General features: G+C 43.6%; 1 protein-coding gene across 6 annotated transcripts in view; it reads left to right on the top strand.

Annotated features, from left to right (window-relative positions):
• The window catches only part of LOC146832901 (breast cancer anti-estrogen resistance protein 3 homolog), a 169,768-nt gene that overhangs the window by 87,789 nt on the left and 64,608 nt on the right, over window positions 1-17,371 (top strand). For all 6 annotated transcript variants that reach the window (XM_085600344.1, XM_085600347.1, XM_085600342.1 and 3 more), the window contains exon 3: window positions 14,564-14,997. In XM_085600344.1, the coding sequence (XP_085456470.1) occupies window positions 14,564-14,997 (434 nt within the window). The remainder of the gene's footprint in view (window positions 1-14,563; window positions 14,998-17,371) is intronic.

Below are 17,371 nucleotides of genomic sequence, written 5' to 3'. Positions count from 1 at the left end.
ATTTTAAGAGCTCTTAAATGCGATGGGACAGGGATATGAGGCGCAGTCGAATAAGGTAATTGCCTTGGATCACACAGTTTGGTCAAGCATGGAAGCCAATATTCATCCCAGTTTTAGTTTCCTGGTTGCAGTTTAGTCACTAGGAGGGAACCTCTTTATTATGTTTTAAATCAGAGATCAATGCTTTGCTTTTAATTTTCTGTGGAACTACATAAGTACACACATTTTTTAATTTAATTAAACATTTAGGTCTCGCCTAGGCAGCGCATATGCTGTCTCTTGTAGACATGCTGTTCCTAGAATTTGGGCTTTAGGCACTGACCATCTTGTCAATAGGCTCCTCTTACTGTCCTCTGTAAATGCCAGCTATTGATTGGTGAATAAGCTTAGTAGTCCCTCCATTTGGACTTTTGTATCCTCCAATGAGGACTGCCCCTGTTACAAGTGCTCTTACTCTTCAGGTTATTTAGAAAACTTGGAGAGCCTTATTTTGTTGGCCTGCCTCTGCTCCTGTTAAGTGTTCGGTTTACTTAGTGCATGGCTTCATGAAAAGCTTGCAGCCTCCACTTCATTTGTCAAGCTGTTTGCCCTTCTTCGGTTTTTATTAAGTTTTGATGCTACTTCATCTCCCTGTGCTGACCCCCACCCAACCCTCCCACAACACTGTTTTTTTTGTTTTTGGCACCCGTCTTCGGTGTTTCAGCTTTGCCGCTACTTAATCTCCCCATGCTGCCCCACCCAGCCACTCCCCCTCACCGCTCCCACAACACTGCTTTTTTTTTTTTGTTGCAGTGTTATATAGCGCAAACTCGACATGAAGGTATTAGAGTACTTTACTTGACCACCAGTTGCATTAAAGATGAACGCATTCAATTTTCAGGCAATGCCGATGCCAAGATTCAAACCTGGTTCCCAAGCCTCAAGGTTGGCCGCTCTGGCTGTTACGCCACATCCGACCGGAGCTCCCTCCTCTCCTGTTCCTCCCTCTTTCCTCCTCCTCACGTGGTCACTCCCTAGGCCCGTCTGCGTTTTGTTTGCTCCGTCCATCATTGGCTGCACATGGGGAAGGGTGGGGCAACGGGTGATGGTGGCAGCGTGCTGTGGTCGCTATCTTGGGCTGCTTCACCCGTATTTATAAAAACAGCAAATAGTTGCAAGCGAGTCAGAAGGGCAGGCTAGAGAGGACACACAAAACTCTGGAAGCATACACAACAATAACAGACTAGAGTTGTGGCCATTTTGGAAAATAGAATTAGTTCATTACAAGGCAGGCATCAGTTACGCAGTAACTTAGCAAAAGGATGTGTCAAATCCAGTGCACTTTTAAATATTACCAAATTAAGAATACTCACCAGCACAGGATTTGCTCAAGAATCTGGCACAGTTTGTCTTCCTTTCATACAGTTTCATGCTTGAGATCGGTGAATGGTTTTATTTTTATTGGGTTGCATCTGATTAACGATGGGAGCAGACCACTTTTTAAGTGTGCCTGAAATTTAAATGAAACAAAAAGGACATTGTCATAGCAGGGTTATCTGTGTCACTTTGATTCTTATAAAAAATATTTGATGTAGCTGGTAATGTGCTTTAGCTAGAAGCTTGCCAACTTTTAAAGATATACATCGTCATGCCTATGTTGAGGCTGAACATCATTCCTGACTTGATGCCGTTGCTGCATATGCCTCACTAGTTCCCAGTAAAATGTATCAACGTTTTATGTAAAACTTTCTGAAACCCTAGTATGGTTTAAGGTTTGCTACCTAAAAACTAAGTCAATAAAAAGTTTGTCTGCTGGATGTGGTGCACATGTAACAGAGAGAGGGACATCTTGTACTTGAGCACTAGGGAGCCTGCTAAGCCCTCCTCACCCGCCCAATTCATTGGACACAACAGTTTAGACAATAATAAAAAAAAAACCACATAGATATAGGATGATGGAAAACAAAAAGCGTTTGTCAGTGCTGCTACTACAGTACTTAGGCTCATGCATACTCACACCTTTGATGACATATCCCACTCTTATTGCAGCCGAAAGATCCATACGCAACCCCGCAAGCGCCCCTCTGGCGCACACGCTTTGCATATAGAAATAGCACAGCGGATGTACTGTAAGTCTGCAGCAGTACTTGATTTCACATTGCTTAAAACCATCTGCAGATCTGCCTGTGCTTTTAGTGCTGTTTAGTAAAAGCCCTTGACTTTCCTGTGTTTGGACTTGCACACAGTTAGCCTGATTCCCAAACAGCACTGTGTAGTATGTTTTGTGGTACTTTAGTAGTACTACAAAAAGGCTAGTCACAGACTGCACTTTTTATAGTAATTTATCACTTTTGTAATAACTTACGCTTTTGTAACTCACACTTTTGCATTAAGTTCCTAACTCCATTATTTTTTGGGAAGGGTGTTGCAGTGCTAGTGGTTGCCCATGTGTAGTGCTGGACTTACTACAAGAGTGTAAGTCACTACAAAAGTGCAGTTTGTGAATACTGATAAATAGTAAACCTATTCGAAATTGTAAACTTACTCATAAGTGTAAGTTACTTTTGTGAATGATGCCCGCTGTGCATCACGGATCTGTCCTGCAATTGCGCCTCATACTGCGAAGCTTAGAACGATGCATAACACTGCAGATGTCCTATTTTGGTACTAACACCCAGAGACTGCTAGCCTGCCGGTAACTCATTACATAGACTGCCACTACACATAACATAGCCAATTCACATACCATTCTCAGCTATTTACCCGGCAGCCTGACAGATAACATCTTCCCACCTGTTCCGCACCATAGCAGTCCAAATAACATCTGCTTTCTGCTACTGGTCATTCTGTCCACAGTAAAGTAAGTGTATGCTTTAGCTCGCTGCTTAATAACAGCTCACCTTTTATTCAATGTCTGGCTTCTAGAAACAGAAGTGTACACATATTTTCTGCAGTTTGTCCATCTGCTAGTTCCACGGGAGATGTTTACGATGATGATGCTTTTGTCGTCAGTCCCTATGCGTTTTCTCCCATAATTCCTACTTAAGAATCATCTTTTTAAACAACAATATGGGTTGTGACCGGCTTATGACCGTGGATTATAGGGCACTTGGGCCATACACAATATGATTGATGTATTATTTTACTGCATGTGAGTGAGATAATCCCGACATGTTAGTAAGTTAAAATAACCTGAATGTACATTATTTGATGATGTTTGGCTTTTTATATGCATTGTTTTGCTTTCCTCTACACAAGTTTTGGACTTAATTCAATTAATTTATAAGCTGCATTTAATATAGAAGACTCCATTTATTGTAATTTAATTTTATATTACTTCCAGCCCTGAGGAAGTCGTTTGGGTTAATCCCTATTGCGACGAAACGCGTTGGGAGTGGAAGAAATCATTGAAGATTAAAGAAGAACAAAAGTTCTAATGATTAATGTTGTTTATTGAATTCTTACATATATGTTTAAAATGTTGCGTGTGCATCAACAGCAGTTGTAAGAATCACGCTATGACCGTTCTGTAGCAGGGACACCATGAATGTGCTCCAGGCAGTAAAGTGCACCTTTGAAAAATTGCTTTCTGAGAGACCATCTTTCATAGGGTCTAATATCGAATGCATCTCCTATGTCAACAGCAGAAACAGTAGTTCACCATCCATTTAAAAAAAAAACATTTTCAAAGAAATGTGTCATATTTTACATTTCATTATCAGTTCATCTCACATTAGCCACATTTCTGAACACTGAGGCCAGGCAAATTGTGTAATTCTGGTCTTTAAATCAATTTAAGGCATTGTTGGAGTTAAAGAGTAAAAAAAACAGAATTATTTCGAGGAGTGCCATGTTACAGCATGTAAAAATGCATGTAGATTAGTGTAGCCCTGAGCATCCCATGCTGCTCTCAAATGCAGCACTGCACTCTTAAGTCTAAAGTTAATGATGGGAAGGGAAGGGGATGGTGCTGGGACTGGGAAACAGCAATATAGTCCTCACGACTGCTGTAACCCATCTGTGCTTCTGCCAAGAGCCAGAATAAAACAAGCACTGCACACCATCCGTGTATCCAAGTCTTTTTCACAGCACTACAGTGCCATGAATGTGACCCCGAAAGGTCAAGCTTAATCCCATTGTCAGCTTGATACTGTATGCATGTTAGTGAGTATTCTCTAGGCAGCCATACGGCTGCTGCTGGCATAAGCTGCTGTACAAACAAGCAACATATTCACAGCTGCGTGGAGGTGAAGCACTATTTTTGTGGAAGCACACAATTTCTGCCCAAACAAAGCATGCAATCTTGCCCACCAGCTTCTGGGTGGAGCCAAAGCCCCTCTTTCAAGTACTCCTGAAAACTCTGTTTTAGGTTTTCTCACATAAGATCTGGCAGCGACTGCACTGTCAAGCCAAAGCTAAAATGCCAGCAGGAGAGAGAAAGGAATGAAAAAGAGTAAAGAGGGGTGAAAAGAATTAAAGGTTGGTTTATGGAAATTAGAAAGAAAAAAGGGGAGGAGGAACGAAAAAAACAGGGAAAGGAAAGAAGTAAGGGTTAAAGGAAGCAAGAAGGGAAGAAAGGAAGGGTAAACGTTTGATTGGATGGAAGTGTGAAAGAATCCATGGATGAAAGGATGGGTGAATGTGCAGGTGCAAGGATGGAGGGATGGTGGAAGGATGAAAGGTTGGGTGGAAGGAAGGGTGGCTGGAGTAGGCATAGAATGATTAGTTGAAATTAAGGGATGGCTAGGTTTATGAATGTGTGAGTTGGTGGAAAAGTGGAAGGATGGATGGCTGATAGATGGATGGAAGTATCGAAGGGTGAAGGGAAGTCTTTTAGGAAGGTTGGTCTTGCTCACTTGGCTTTGTCGATGCTGTCAGAACTTTCTATAAAATCGTAGGGGTGGGGGATACTTCCTTCGGTGGAGCTACCTATTCACAGATTCCACCAGCTTAGGTTTCCAAGCTCTTAAAGTGCCACGGCTCCTGCGCCTGTGGGAGGACTTTACATTCATGCCCATGGCAGAGGCAGTAATATTTGCCAGCCTTCACAGACTCCAGTAATTTGGTACTTCAGATACTAAGTGACTGTTTCATATTATTCTTTCAACCCTGGCCCTGTTGGCTGGTCCTGTGGACTAAAATGATATTTATTAAAGTGATAACGTCGTTTTTACATGAATTTTAAATAATTTCTAATTTATTGGGAGTTGAACACTCACTTTGGTAATTTTTCTTGACACTTTGAGATTGCCAGGCGTTAACCTTCAACCTGTATGGTGTAAAATGTTTCTGTTGTTCATCTGGCCAGCACTCTTTTCTGGCACACAATCCATTTTAAATGCCAGAGTGGCACAATTATAGTAACATGGCGGTAATTGATTTTCCTTCTTTTTCACACCTTCTGATAACTGGACATTGAATTAAATAAAGGCATAGCTTTGTGCCTTTTTGAAAGTAACTTTCAAAGAGGTAACTTTGCTTTACAAAATAGATCTTTTCCAGGGTCACCATCCAGTGAACATCAGGTAAGGCTCAGACAGAATCCACAAAAATGGGGATCCTTTGTCCAGCCTTGTAATCAATTTAGCTCCTAGGTAGGTTGTCATGAAACTGCCTAGATAGCTCCAGGAATGAAGGAGGATTGAGAGAGGTCAATTTGTTAGACAGTGACAAGTTTAACCACAGTCGGCTGGCAGTGTATTCCAACAAAGACAAAAACACCAGCTTGGGAGACTCTCAGTAGCCATCTTGGCTGGACAGGATGTCTTTACTGACAGTCCCTCTCTTGGGTATAGTGTTTTATATAAGTGCATATAGTCAGTCATTTATTACCTGGATGATCATTCAACCCTTCCAAGTTCAGAGTGATTCAGAGGAAAGTCAAAGTGTAGAAAAGATGTAAAGGTGTCATCCACATTTGGAATACAGGGTTTGACATCTACACTGGTGAAGTGGTCCGTTTTCACTATGTAGAGCTAAGCCATCACATTCTTAATGACAGATTCTTGGAGTCTAGACTCACAGCAGCTATGAGCCTTCCAGCGTACTGACCAGGTGACTGGGTTCTGGGACTGACCAAGATGGCATCCACTATGTTCCTCTGGTCATCTGCTATTTAAGGAGAATTATGCTGTCCATGCCACTTCAGACTTTGATAGCTGACTGAAAGAGAAGGGAAACATGGAAAACAGCTCAGCCGAGGACAAACAATCTGAACTAAAAGCCATATTTCTAAGCCTACTTAGAAGGAACACAACAAAGAAGGCAGTAATAGCTACAGTCCACCGCAACAGTGGGTAGTTTTTCAAAGTTCACAATTGCAGTGCTACCATTCCTGAGGTCCCACCACCCAAGAACCCCCCTTCTAGTCCACAAATAAATACAGCAATAAAGGGAGCACTCAAAAAGTAATCAAAGGCACAATTCAATTCAAGACTGTAATATCAAAACGATTATATCCAAAGTCCAAAAGTATGGTCCTTCCACATTCAGGCCATTGATTCAAGGAAGTTGGTATATTTATATTCATCTTTATTCTTGCATCTTCCGAAATACATGTTGAGTCCAGCCAACGTGTTTCGTCCTTACAACAGGACTTCATCAGGGCTGTAAAAAGACATACATATAGACTATTTACATTTAAAACCATTAATATGTAAAATAAAACAGTATTACATGTTACATGGTCCCAGTAAATATCATCGTTTAGCTAAGTAACACATATCTTCCGATGTGCTGAACTATCACGTTTCAATCTTTTCTTCATTGCACATTCATATCAATCATTAGAAAAATGGAGATTTCAAATTCATCTTTATTAAAGATACCATAATTTCCATATAGGTACCCAACCCATTTCCTTTGTACAAAGAAATCAAAAAATTTTCATATAAATAAAGATAATCCCATATTCATCAGAGGACCCAACTCCATATGTGTTACCTCATGTATAAGAAACCTTGAATACAATGGTTTTGATATTACAGTAATTCATTGAATTGTGGAATTGTGCTTTTGATGACTTTTCAGTGCTCCCCTCATTGCTGTACCTACTTAGAAGGGACGCTGGCCTGACATGCTGAGGCACAGTCAGTGTTGTGCTTTGAAACATGGTAATTTGGCGAATAGTTCTAAATATTTCTTCAAAGTGCAAGAAATGTAGAATTAAAAGTCCACACACTTGATAAAAGGGTAGAGAGTACTTTGACCACATGCTAAGTTTAAAGACCTCCAACCCTCAGGAGCCCCCAGGGAAAAACGACTGAGACAAGCATTTTCTTTTAGATCTGTTTTATTTTGCATTGTTACATATCTGAACAGTAAACCAAGAACCCCTACCCCTTGATGGCAGTCATGTGCAACCCTCAGAATAGGAGTACATCCCCACAGTCTAACAGGTCTTCTCCTCCGGAGTCCTTGGATTTTTCTCTCTAGTTGACCTGAAGTGTTGTTTCGGTCCTCATTGACGCGTACCAGCGTTTCATGGGCCTCAATTATTGATCAAGTGTAAGGCCCGGCGTTCAGCCCTCTAAGTCATCTCAGCCGTTAGATTTCTGCACTGACCCCAGATTTTGATGAATTTGGGGGGCAAGCCCGTGCCTTATATACTTGCTCTTCAGATCGCATGTACCATTTCATGTTAGCTTCCCATCGACCCACTTTTTGGGTCTCTGCACTCGTCCCATTTTGGATAATTTACCGCCAAGCCACCATTACTGCCATATTACAGAAGAGGAGTGAATACCTATCTAGAGTGAGGTCTCCCCACAATCACAGCATTGCTAGCTGTGGGCTCATCTCCAGCAGCTCTTCTAAGGTTGTAGACATCCTGCTCTGTACCCCTATCCTGAATAGCCCCAGTTTGCGGCATTCCCACATAGCTTGCAAGAGCATACTTCTTAGCGCACACCCCGCAGGCAACGATCTGTATCAGCTCTACCCATGACTTGCATTCTGGTTCTACTATTATAAGCCCAGTGAAGAAGGTTACGCTGAATCAGTTGGAACCTCACCTGGATTGCTACCTCTCAAGGGTATCTGCAGCCGATGCCACAGTCGTCCTCCAGTTTACACAAGTCCGCGTCCCATTTCTCTGCTGCATTATTGAATTGAATAATGGGGGTATGGGGTGCTTATGAAAGGGGGTTCCTAAGACTCTATATTCCATGGGGCTCTCTTCTGGGAGCTCAGTCGATGTGTCAGTGCATTCTTTTAGAATGCGCCTAATCTGCATGAATCGTAAGTGTTGACTTCCTGTCAGCTTGTATTGTGCCTGTAACTCTGTAAATGTTGCCATCCCAGTACAGTTCCATATGTCCCCTACCTTCAAGATGCCCAGCATGTCCCAACTGAGACAATCATACTCAAATGTATACTCTGCTCTCCACAAGTTTCGAATAGAATTAAAGTGCTCAGTCCTTACAGTGCGTACGACCAGATCTCTATCCTGAGATCATGGCTTCGAGAAAGGTTGGCCTTCAGACAGTATAAACGAATGAATGAGGGGATTTGTAGAGTTCTTAAATAGCCAGGCTCTCAGTTTTTTTCTGAAGTGAGACACGGATGAGGTTGGGCGTAGCTTGAAAGGGGGCGTATTCCTCAATTTGGGAGCAAGCAGGGCGAATGAGCTCCCTCCTTTTCTAGGGATTTATAAGAGGAGAGCCCTAAACGACTTGAGTGATTTACTTGGGCAGTTGAGGGGTTCACCTACCAATGAAGTATTTGAGCCTGCCTCGTAAAATGCTCAGTGAAGCGGTTTGAGGTGCTTTGCTACTGACTGTTCACAGGGAACCCTAAAAATGAGCCTTGCTGCTGCGTTTTGCACGACCTGAAGACAATGCTTTAGGTAGTGTGGGAAGCTGAGGTACAGAGCGTTCGCATAGTCCAGTCTTGCTGTAATTAAGGCATGAACAACTGTTTTGCGTATGTCCGAAGGAGGATTTGGGGGATTTCTTTCAGAGATTGAAGCGGAGCAAGGCACTTAGCAACTAGAGCTGGAATCTGAGGACAGAAGAAAAGATCAGAGACAAATTTTACTCCCAAATTTCTGCAGATGGTGGTAGGAGCTGGCGAAGTGTCTTGGTCAGTGGGCCATCAAGAGTAGGACCAGATGGAGAGTAGTTCCAAAGATCAGGGGAGCTCCGATTTATCGGTGTTAATCTCAAGGCAATTTCTTTTCAACCATGTTACTACTGCTGTAAGACAAGCTTTGAAATGTTCTTGTGTCGAGGATGTGCTGTTGTTAAGTCGCAACATGCATAAGTTGCGTATCGTCTGCATACGAGTCAACACTTAATCCAACAAACGGAATCAATGAAGCAAGTTGGGCAATATTTTTCACAGGGCCCTGGGTTTCCTCACCACCAAAAAATGTTGGCGGCAGCACAGCGATCCAATCGATAATGTAGTATGACACCCTAAACTTTGGCTGTCACTAAGAGTGAGGGTGTTTGTCAGTTTCCCATGGCCAGGGAATCCCTTATGACCTCTTTGTACAGCGAATAATCTCTCTGAACTTGTTCTGTTATTTTCTGTAAAAGTACTGCCCAGGGGTGTAGCTTGGTCACTAAGATGGGGGGGGGGGGGGGGGGGTATGAGTTTCAGAACTTCCAACAATCACTCTGGATAGAATGTTACAATACGATATAAGCAAGCGGGGCGCATGAGAGGAGCTTTAGGGGCAGTGGAAAGGGAGAGGAATACAGATTGGTAGGGGTACTAGGTGAGAGAAAACAATATTTTTTTAAATAACTAACATTTTTGAAGACATTCAAAACAGAGAGGGAGAGAGTGTGTGTCTGTTTTTGTCTGTGTGTATGTAAAAATTCCTTGTGAAATCCGACAGACACCTCACCATAAACACACACACGCACGCACGCACGCATGACACACACACACACCCGGAAGGCCGGCATGTATGAACAGAACGCAGTCCAATCATGCCTCAAATCGCCCCTTATGCTCTGTACATCTGTTTCTGGCGCCACAGCCCTACACTCGTGCCATATTAGGAGGCGGCTCCTTCTCATATGTGGTAACCACCATCTGAAACGTCCTCTCTCGACAGGCCAGAGTTCGGATTTCACTGTCTTTTAAAAACAGCTTAAACCCTGTTTTTTATATTAAATCCTCTATCTAATTTTCTATTTGGGGCTTCCATACAGGGTGCAGCTCTTTTAGCACCAAGACAACTAGAATGGGTAACAGCAGCTCTATTCAAAACAAATAAACTTAACACGGCAAAACGGCACAACAGTTACATTGTAGAATCCCATTGATTGAAATGTAAATAACTGACCAAGTTCAGTTTCCCAAGAACACAAACTTGGATCTCTTGTTAGCACTCACTGACTGTGGTCAGTGTGCTTTGCAGGATCCCGTTCAGCAATACTAAATCACTGTTAACTTTCTGAGCCCTAGAAACTTTTCTGAGGTCACATCTAGGCAACAAAAAATGCTGGGACTATCTGTATTTTTTTTTTATTGTTCCTAATTTTAACTCCGCTACATTTCCTGTATGTAAATGAAGACACTGTGCCTCAGATTGGCAGTAAATAGTTCTCACCAAAAATTAGTGGATTCTGCTTACACCAACTTGCTCACATCCCCAATACTTTTAAAGATCAAGGGATGACCGTTTTACCAACGGCAGAGTCTCTGTCAGCCATATTCAGAACGGGCCCTCCGACGCCATTTTCCCTATGCGCTGGGAGAGAACACCCATCATGCCAGAGACATTGCTGTGGGATGGCGGACCAGCCAACCCTGTTGACTTCCGCCATGTTGGTAGGAGAAGTTTTGTAGAAAAGATGTTGATTTGGGAATACTTTAAATGTGGTAGGCTGACCGGGGTTAGGCTGGAGCAGGTCTCGCCTCTGCCGCCTTAGCTGTTCGGCGTCCTACCCACCATAAACTAAATGAGCTCATAATTATTTGCTGAGTAGTGTGTCTTTAGGGAAATTAATGTTATTATGTCCGATTATTTAGTAATATTATATCTGCTTTCCATTCAGTCTCCCATTTCCTTGAGTAAGCCTTCACTGCTGAAACTACCTATTTTTCAATAATAGAAAGGGATGTTTGATTATCTAATTGGGTTGCAATAGTACCTGAGACCCAGGAACTCAAGATGTAAGCAATAGCGCCGCCATGTTTACTTCCTATTAACTGCTGACTGTCGCAGAACCCAGAGAAAACGCGTCACACCACTAGCATCCAGCATCCTGCTGAAGAGAGCAAGCTCCGCTTGCGGCTTCGCCTTCCCGGGTTACCACTCCCCTTGAATAGGCTCGTAAGTGGACTTAGTCAATTTTTGCATGCCTCATAGACTATATACAGATTTTGCTTGATTTTCTGTAGTTTTTGTAATAAAATGCCCAGATTTATGAATTCTCATACTAGAGCTTTTCAGTGCTTTACCCTTGAATTTGTTATCGAGCGTGCTGGTTAATATCTGCCTCCCCACCACCTCTGACTCTGGTAAGTCTTTGAGCTCGGCCTGTGCTACCTTAAGGTGAGCCAGAGGAGGCCTTCTTACTCTCCTTAATCTGAAAACCCCTCAATGTGGGCTTTGTGGGAGCTCTGGCTAAGACAATGCTTAATTTGTTAAAAAAATAAGTGCCAGGTCCCTCGTCAGGAGGCAAATGCAGCTTGCACTACCCATTGCCCGGGTCAGCGCTGCCAGTGATAGCACAAACGTATCTACTAACCATGATACTCCTATGAGTGTGACAATTCATACTATTCATGGCCCCCAAAGCTATAAAAATGGCTTGGGGATTAGGTAGTACTAATGTTTAATGTATATTGAATTAATAAACAAGTTTTGTTGTGCTCATCTCTAAATAAATCAAACAGTGCCACCATGTGGCGGACTGTCATAAGAGCCAGGGTTGACAATTAAGTGCTGGTGCCGAGTACCGGAAACCACAGGCGCAAATTAAGCACTGGATTAAGAGTATTCAACATAAACTCACTCTTCCACTCCTTCCCTACAACCGGACACTCACAACACTCTAGTACAGAAAATAATGTAAGTACAAGAATGCAGAATGTCTGAGAGTTCACTTTTGCAGCGGGGTAGTTGAGAAGCAGCAGCCTGGGTGCTGAAACCACCGAGGGCATAGGTGCCTGAAGTAGGGGTGCTGGTATGCTACATCACCCCCAAAATAATCACACTGAGGGTCTGAAGGTGAATCAGCAATACAAATGGGTCTTTATCTTGTCTCATTTCCTATGCATTCAAAGATAGAGGGCAAATGTCAGGGATTCTGACAAATTGCTGCTCATTTTCTAACATGGAGATTGCTGTATACTTTTCTTTCTCTGACTGCAAATTGAAAGCCTTTTGTAAACTGAACTATATGTCAATCTTGCTGGAGTACATGGAATATGAAAAGATCGACTGTAGGATGTTAATTTTGTTTAACAAAGAACACAATTTAAATGTCTGTAAATGAGGTGTACACATTCAAAAATATAGTAGCAGTTAGGAAAGTTCAACTGAAGTGCATTTTTTGTAATTGTGAAGTGTGTTGGAAACAAAGATTTTGTTAGGATCAAAACAAATGAAGACACTTTACTCAATGCACAAATGATAAATATTTGCTAAAGCCCCATCAATGTTCATGCATTATCTTTGTGCGCTGTATTGTTTTATCAGTACAGCTGCATGCTTGTGCAAATATAGAAGCCATTTCGATGTGCTGTCTTTAAACGAGAGTGTGCTACCAGACCATCCTGTAGGAATATATTTTTAACAGTGTGCTCTAAAACGCACCCCTGGCTACATACTACACCCGTACCACTCTCCTGCTGAATCGGCGTGGTTCATTTGCTACACCTGTTCTTTGTGTGTTGCTTGGATTTTGGTCACAATCCCTATGACATCAGTGAAGTAACATTGATGTAAATGTAAATGTATGTGTCTTGTAAAGCGCACTGCTGCCCTGAGGCGTCGTGGCGCTGTAGACCGCTGGGGAACCCGTCCTGGCTATCCCTGTGAGATGGTCCCTCCTGGGTATCTCCAAGGTGAAACCAGGCATCCCCAGCGAATGTGGGGGGCATTGTGGAGATGAGGCAAGCTAATGCCCAGAGTTGCAGAGTGTGATCCCTGGTTAGAGTAGGCACCAAGGCGAGAATTATCGAGTCCGCTGGCCCTGGTCCACAACCCTGCCGCGTCGGGAATTGAACCCTGGTCCCGGGCCGTCCTCTGCTTCCGGGTCTGCTGTCTCTAACCAGTGAGCCACACCACTCCATAATGATCTTGATGGCAGCACCCCCACTCTGAAAATTGTTCCAGCACCATTGAACGAGGGGAGTTGGCGTCATAAAGATGGATTACTCTTTCTACGGTCACCTAACTGAGTCACAGAGACAAGGGGGTGCAAGGCCCCCATATCCTTCAGAGGGGAATATCCAGCCCGGGTCAAATGGTGAATCTACCTGTCCGGAATCCTTCTCTGCCCTTCCACTCTCCTGTTAATGCTTCCAAGCTTTAGGAAAGGGTAGGGAATTGGAATCTGGATTTTATTGCCCTCGTCCATTTCACCTTATAGCGAAAAAGTGTTCCAGGTCTTTTTCTAATTCGCCATCCCTCACAAACAAACAAAAATCTAAATGCTCATCTCTCAATTATGAATGAGAGGCTTCTGTGGTAAGCACTGATTACAATATCAGATCTTGCTTTGCATGTACGTGTTGTGTTGTTTCTAGTTATATGCAGTGCATATTGTTTTTCTTTTAGCAAAGCATTATGGGGGCTATTCACACCATGCCCATGCTTTAAAAAATAATTATTGAATGAATGAATTAAAAAAGTGCTCCTAGAAAGTGGCTCCAATGAGGTACAAGATGCACAGTATAACTCGCCTCAAGGGAAGGCTCCATTTCTGTAGGGTGGAATTCAATGAATGAGAAGTCGCAAGAGATACCCTGCTGCCCTTTTCGTACAAGGATCACTCTTCCCGCTGCCTTGAAGTGCTGTTCTGTCTCCTGGTGCTAAGACCTCTGACAGCTTCACCTCAAGAACCCCAAAGTGGTCCTCTGCACCTCTGGGACCCTGCAGTAGCCCTCTTCACATAAAGAACACCATCGCAGCCTGCCTCACATCTAGTTCCACCGCTCCCTAAGAACCACGGCCACCTGCCAACATCTAGAGCCCCTTAACTGCCCTCTCATTTCAACAGCCCCAGCATGCCCCTACACACATTTAGATTTTCGTAGATACCGTCCTCACCTCAAGAAGCCCCAAGTGGCTCTCAACACACCTAAAATCCTATAGGAGCCCTTCTCACCCCAAGAACTTCAGAGTACCCCTCTACACACATCTAAAACCCCTTAGGATCCCGCCTCTTCTCAAAAACTCTACAGTGAACCTGGTCACATGAAGACCTCCAGAAGGTTCTCCTGCCTACTCATATGTAGGACTCATGAGTGACTTTCACAATAAGTACATACTGCATGGCAGTTTTCTGTACTCATCAAAGTATGTACTTCAGAATAGTCTCTTTTCTTCTCACAGGAAGTACCCCAGTGCACCCTCCTCCTTATGCAGTACACTGACTCCTATTTGTTTTGTTCCTAGGTGGCAGATTCCTTGGTTCAGGAGGATGGTGACTTCCTGATCCGGGACTCCCGCTCCAGCGCTGGTGACTATGTCCTGACCTGCCAGTGCAGGAACGAGGCCATGCACTTCAAGATCATCCGTGTGGTGCTGCGACCCCGCAAAGGCTACAGCCGTACCCTCTTCCAGTTCGAGCAGGATCAGTTCGACAACATCCCAGCCCTGGTGCGCTTCTATGTTGGAAATCGCAACCCAGTGTCGCAGAACTCCGGAGCAGTCATTGCCAACCCAGTGGCCCGGCAGACCCCCCTGAGGCTGCTGATCGAGAAGTATGGTGCCCCGTCCCAGCCACCGGCAGAGGTGATAAGCGCCCCAAGGAGCTTGCTGGAACCGTCCCGGAGGAGAAGTGTGCGTGCCCTGTCCACAGCGGACCTAGGTGATATCACCCTGTTCAGGTGAGTGTGAGACACCGCCCTTGACCAGGTAGGAGAAAACTGAGCAACCATCATACCTAACTGGTTTTCTGTAAAAATATCAAGACATAAATATCGACCTACCAAAATATTGTAAGCAAAATACGGACTACTACAATTCATTGCAGGTAGGTTTAGATACATAAATGTACTTTCACTTCTGTTAACAACAGGTAGATGTTCCTTGATGATATATATTGTCACGGTACATAGATCTGGAGTTTAGAATAGCAAGTCTCTACTTACCGAGAAATACTTACCTTAACAATATGGTGTTGGTTGATACTTTCGCCACGGTACTTTGGTTGGTTGATACTTTTGTCCTCTATATTCTGACATTAAAACCCAAACAACCAGACAAAGCCATACTGATGTGCTTCAATCCTGCAGGGCTGCTCACACAAGCATGAGACAAGCTTACCAATCCACCTCACACTGTGCTGTATGCTACTGCTCCATTATTAGACCCACCAGAGACTCACTAACATCTGTTGATGTCCTCAATCCTGATGTGCTACACCCTCTGCTGCTGTTCCAGTACTGGCATCCACAAACACAGCACTGCAGAATCACTTCAGTCAGCGCTGCCACCCTGCCATTCCAGCACTACGACCCACATCCAGCGCCACCTGGTAAACTAAAGCCTGGCTTTATCCAAAGGTCTGACCTTGGTCTGTATCTGGAGCCTAATATAAGAAGGATCCATAACCAAGCCAGGGCCCTGCTTTTCACCCTTGCCTATGGAGTGCTATAAAGGAAAAACAAAAACACAGCATCCATAAAGGCGTTGGAGAGCTGTTTTTTATGGTCTGGCTTGACGGCGCAGCTGACGCCAGACAATCATGTGAGCATCACTAGAGAGGGGCTTTGGCTCCACCCACATGTTGGGAGCCAGGAGTACATGTTTTTATAGGACAGACAGTCTGTACTTCCACAAAAAATGTGCTTGCCCTTCACACAGTTGTGTTCATTTTTTTTTTTATCCAGCTGCCTCAGCTTGAACTTTCAGGGGCACACACATGACATTAGAATGCTATTAAAGTGTCTTAGATTACTAGATAATTTATGTTGTTTTTCTCTAGCAGCACAGATGGGAAGAGGGCAGTCATTAGCCTACATGGATTTTTATGTCTGTCTTGATCATGCAACTGTCACCTGACCATTTAACCTACACCAACATTATTCTACAGTTCTTTGCTTCCACACAAATAGATATCTAGTCACATGCTATTTACTTCCAATACTCCACATTGCCATTCAATATTCCTTTAAAGCAAGACAAGCTTGTTATTCTTCCACCCACTTTTTTGTTTACAATTCATCAAATATAAAACAAGAACATTAAACTGTTGTATGCTGTGTTTGAATGTTAACAAGGGGGCAAACAACAGGCTCCTTTAAGGGAGTTAGAGAATTGGAAGGAAAAGATTCTGGAATGTGGGGTGGTGATGCTGGTCATCTGAGAGCAGGCATTGCCAGTATGAGATGTGGACATTTCATCTCATACGTTGACGCCTGCAACTTTGTTCCAGTAGACTGGCGCCCGCTGCACTTGGCACTGTCAGCTGTAATCTGAGGACACGGTCAGATTAAAACAAAACAATGCAAGGTCGCAAAAGGAGCTCTCTGCCATGACCGTCCTATTTAATTACATCTCTTAAGGCGTGTAGATTGTTCTGAATCTGTGCTGTAAATCGGGGAAGGTCAGTGTTTAGGTCTCGCCTGACCCAGCGCATGCGCTGGTCTGGCGAGACTTATTGAGAGGGCTCCAAAAAGTGCTACCAGGCCAGCCTAGAGCCACAGTGCATGTGCGCGGGCGTGCGCGCCGCGCTTTACTGCGATTACTTTCATTTTCGCGGCCGCTTTGATGTTTGATCGTGATCGCGATCACTTTCACTTTCGCGGCCGCACGGCCGCTTTGCATAGCCAATAGGTCTCGCTTTTGGACCTTATAAGTATTTAGTTATGCAACTGTTGCATGGCTAAACACTTATAAGGTCCCAAAGGCGAGACCTATTGGCTATGCCAATGCTTGTTTTAGTATGTAAATGGGGTGCTTTGCTTTCCCTACATTTACATCTGTTATGAAGAGAACAACCAGAGGCAGGAAAAGGCATCTGCTGGGGCTTAATTGCGACTGTGGATCTGATTCACAAAGGTAAATTTGCACGTGTAGATTTACTCATGTGCAAGCCTACTACTGCACTTAGGTGTGCACGTACACTTTTCTGCAGGTTTTCCTGTTACTATTTAACATTTCTTAAATGTAGACTTATAAGTCTCCGCCCCCACTTTAGCTCCTACAGCAAGCTTAACTAGTGTAAAGGTATGACTAGTAACGTTTCACACGCTGGTG

The sequence above is a fragment of the Triturus cristatus genome, chromosome 4_2 (assembly GCF_964204655.1).
Source record: "Triturus cristatus chromosome 4_2, aTriCri1.1, whole genome shotgun sequence".
NCBI classification, from domain to species: Eukaryota; Metazoa; Chordata; class Amphibia; order Caudata; family Salamandridae; genus Triturus; species Triturus cristatus.
Note: the sequence above shows the minus strand (reverse complement) of the source record. Positions and strands in the feature narration are given on the sequence as shown.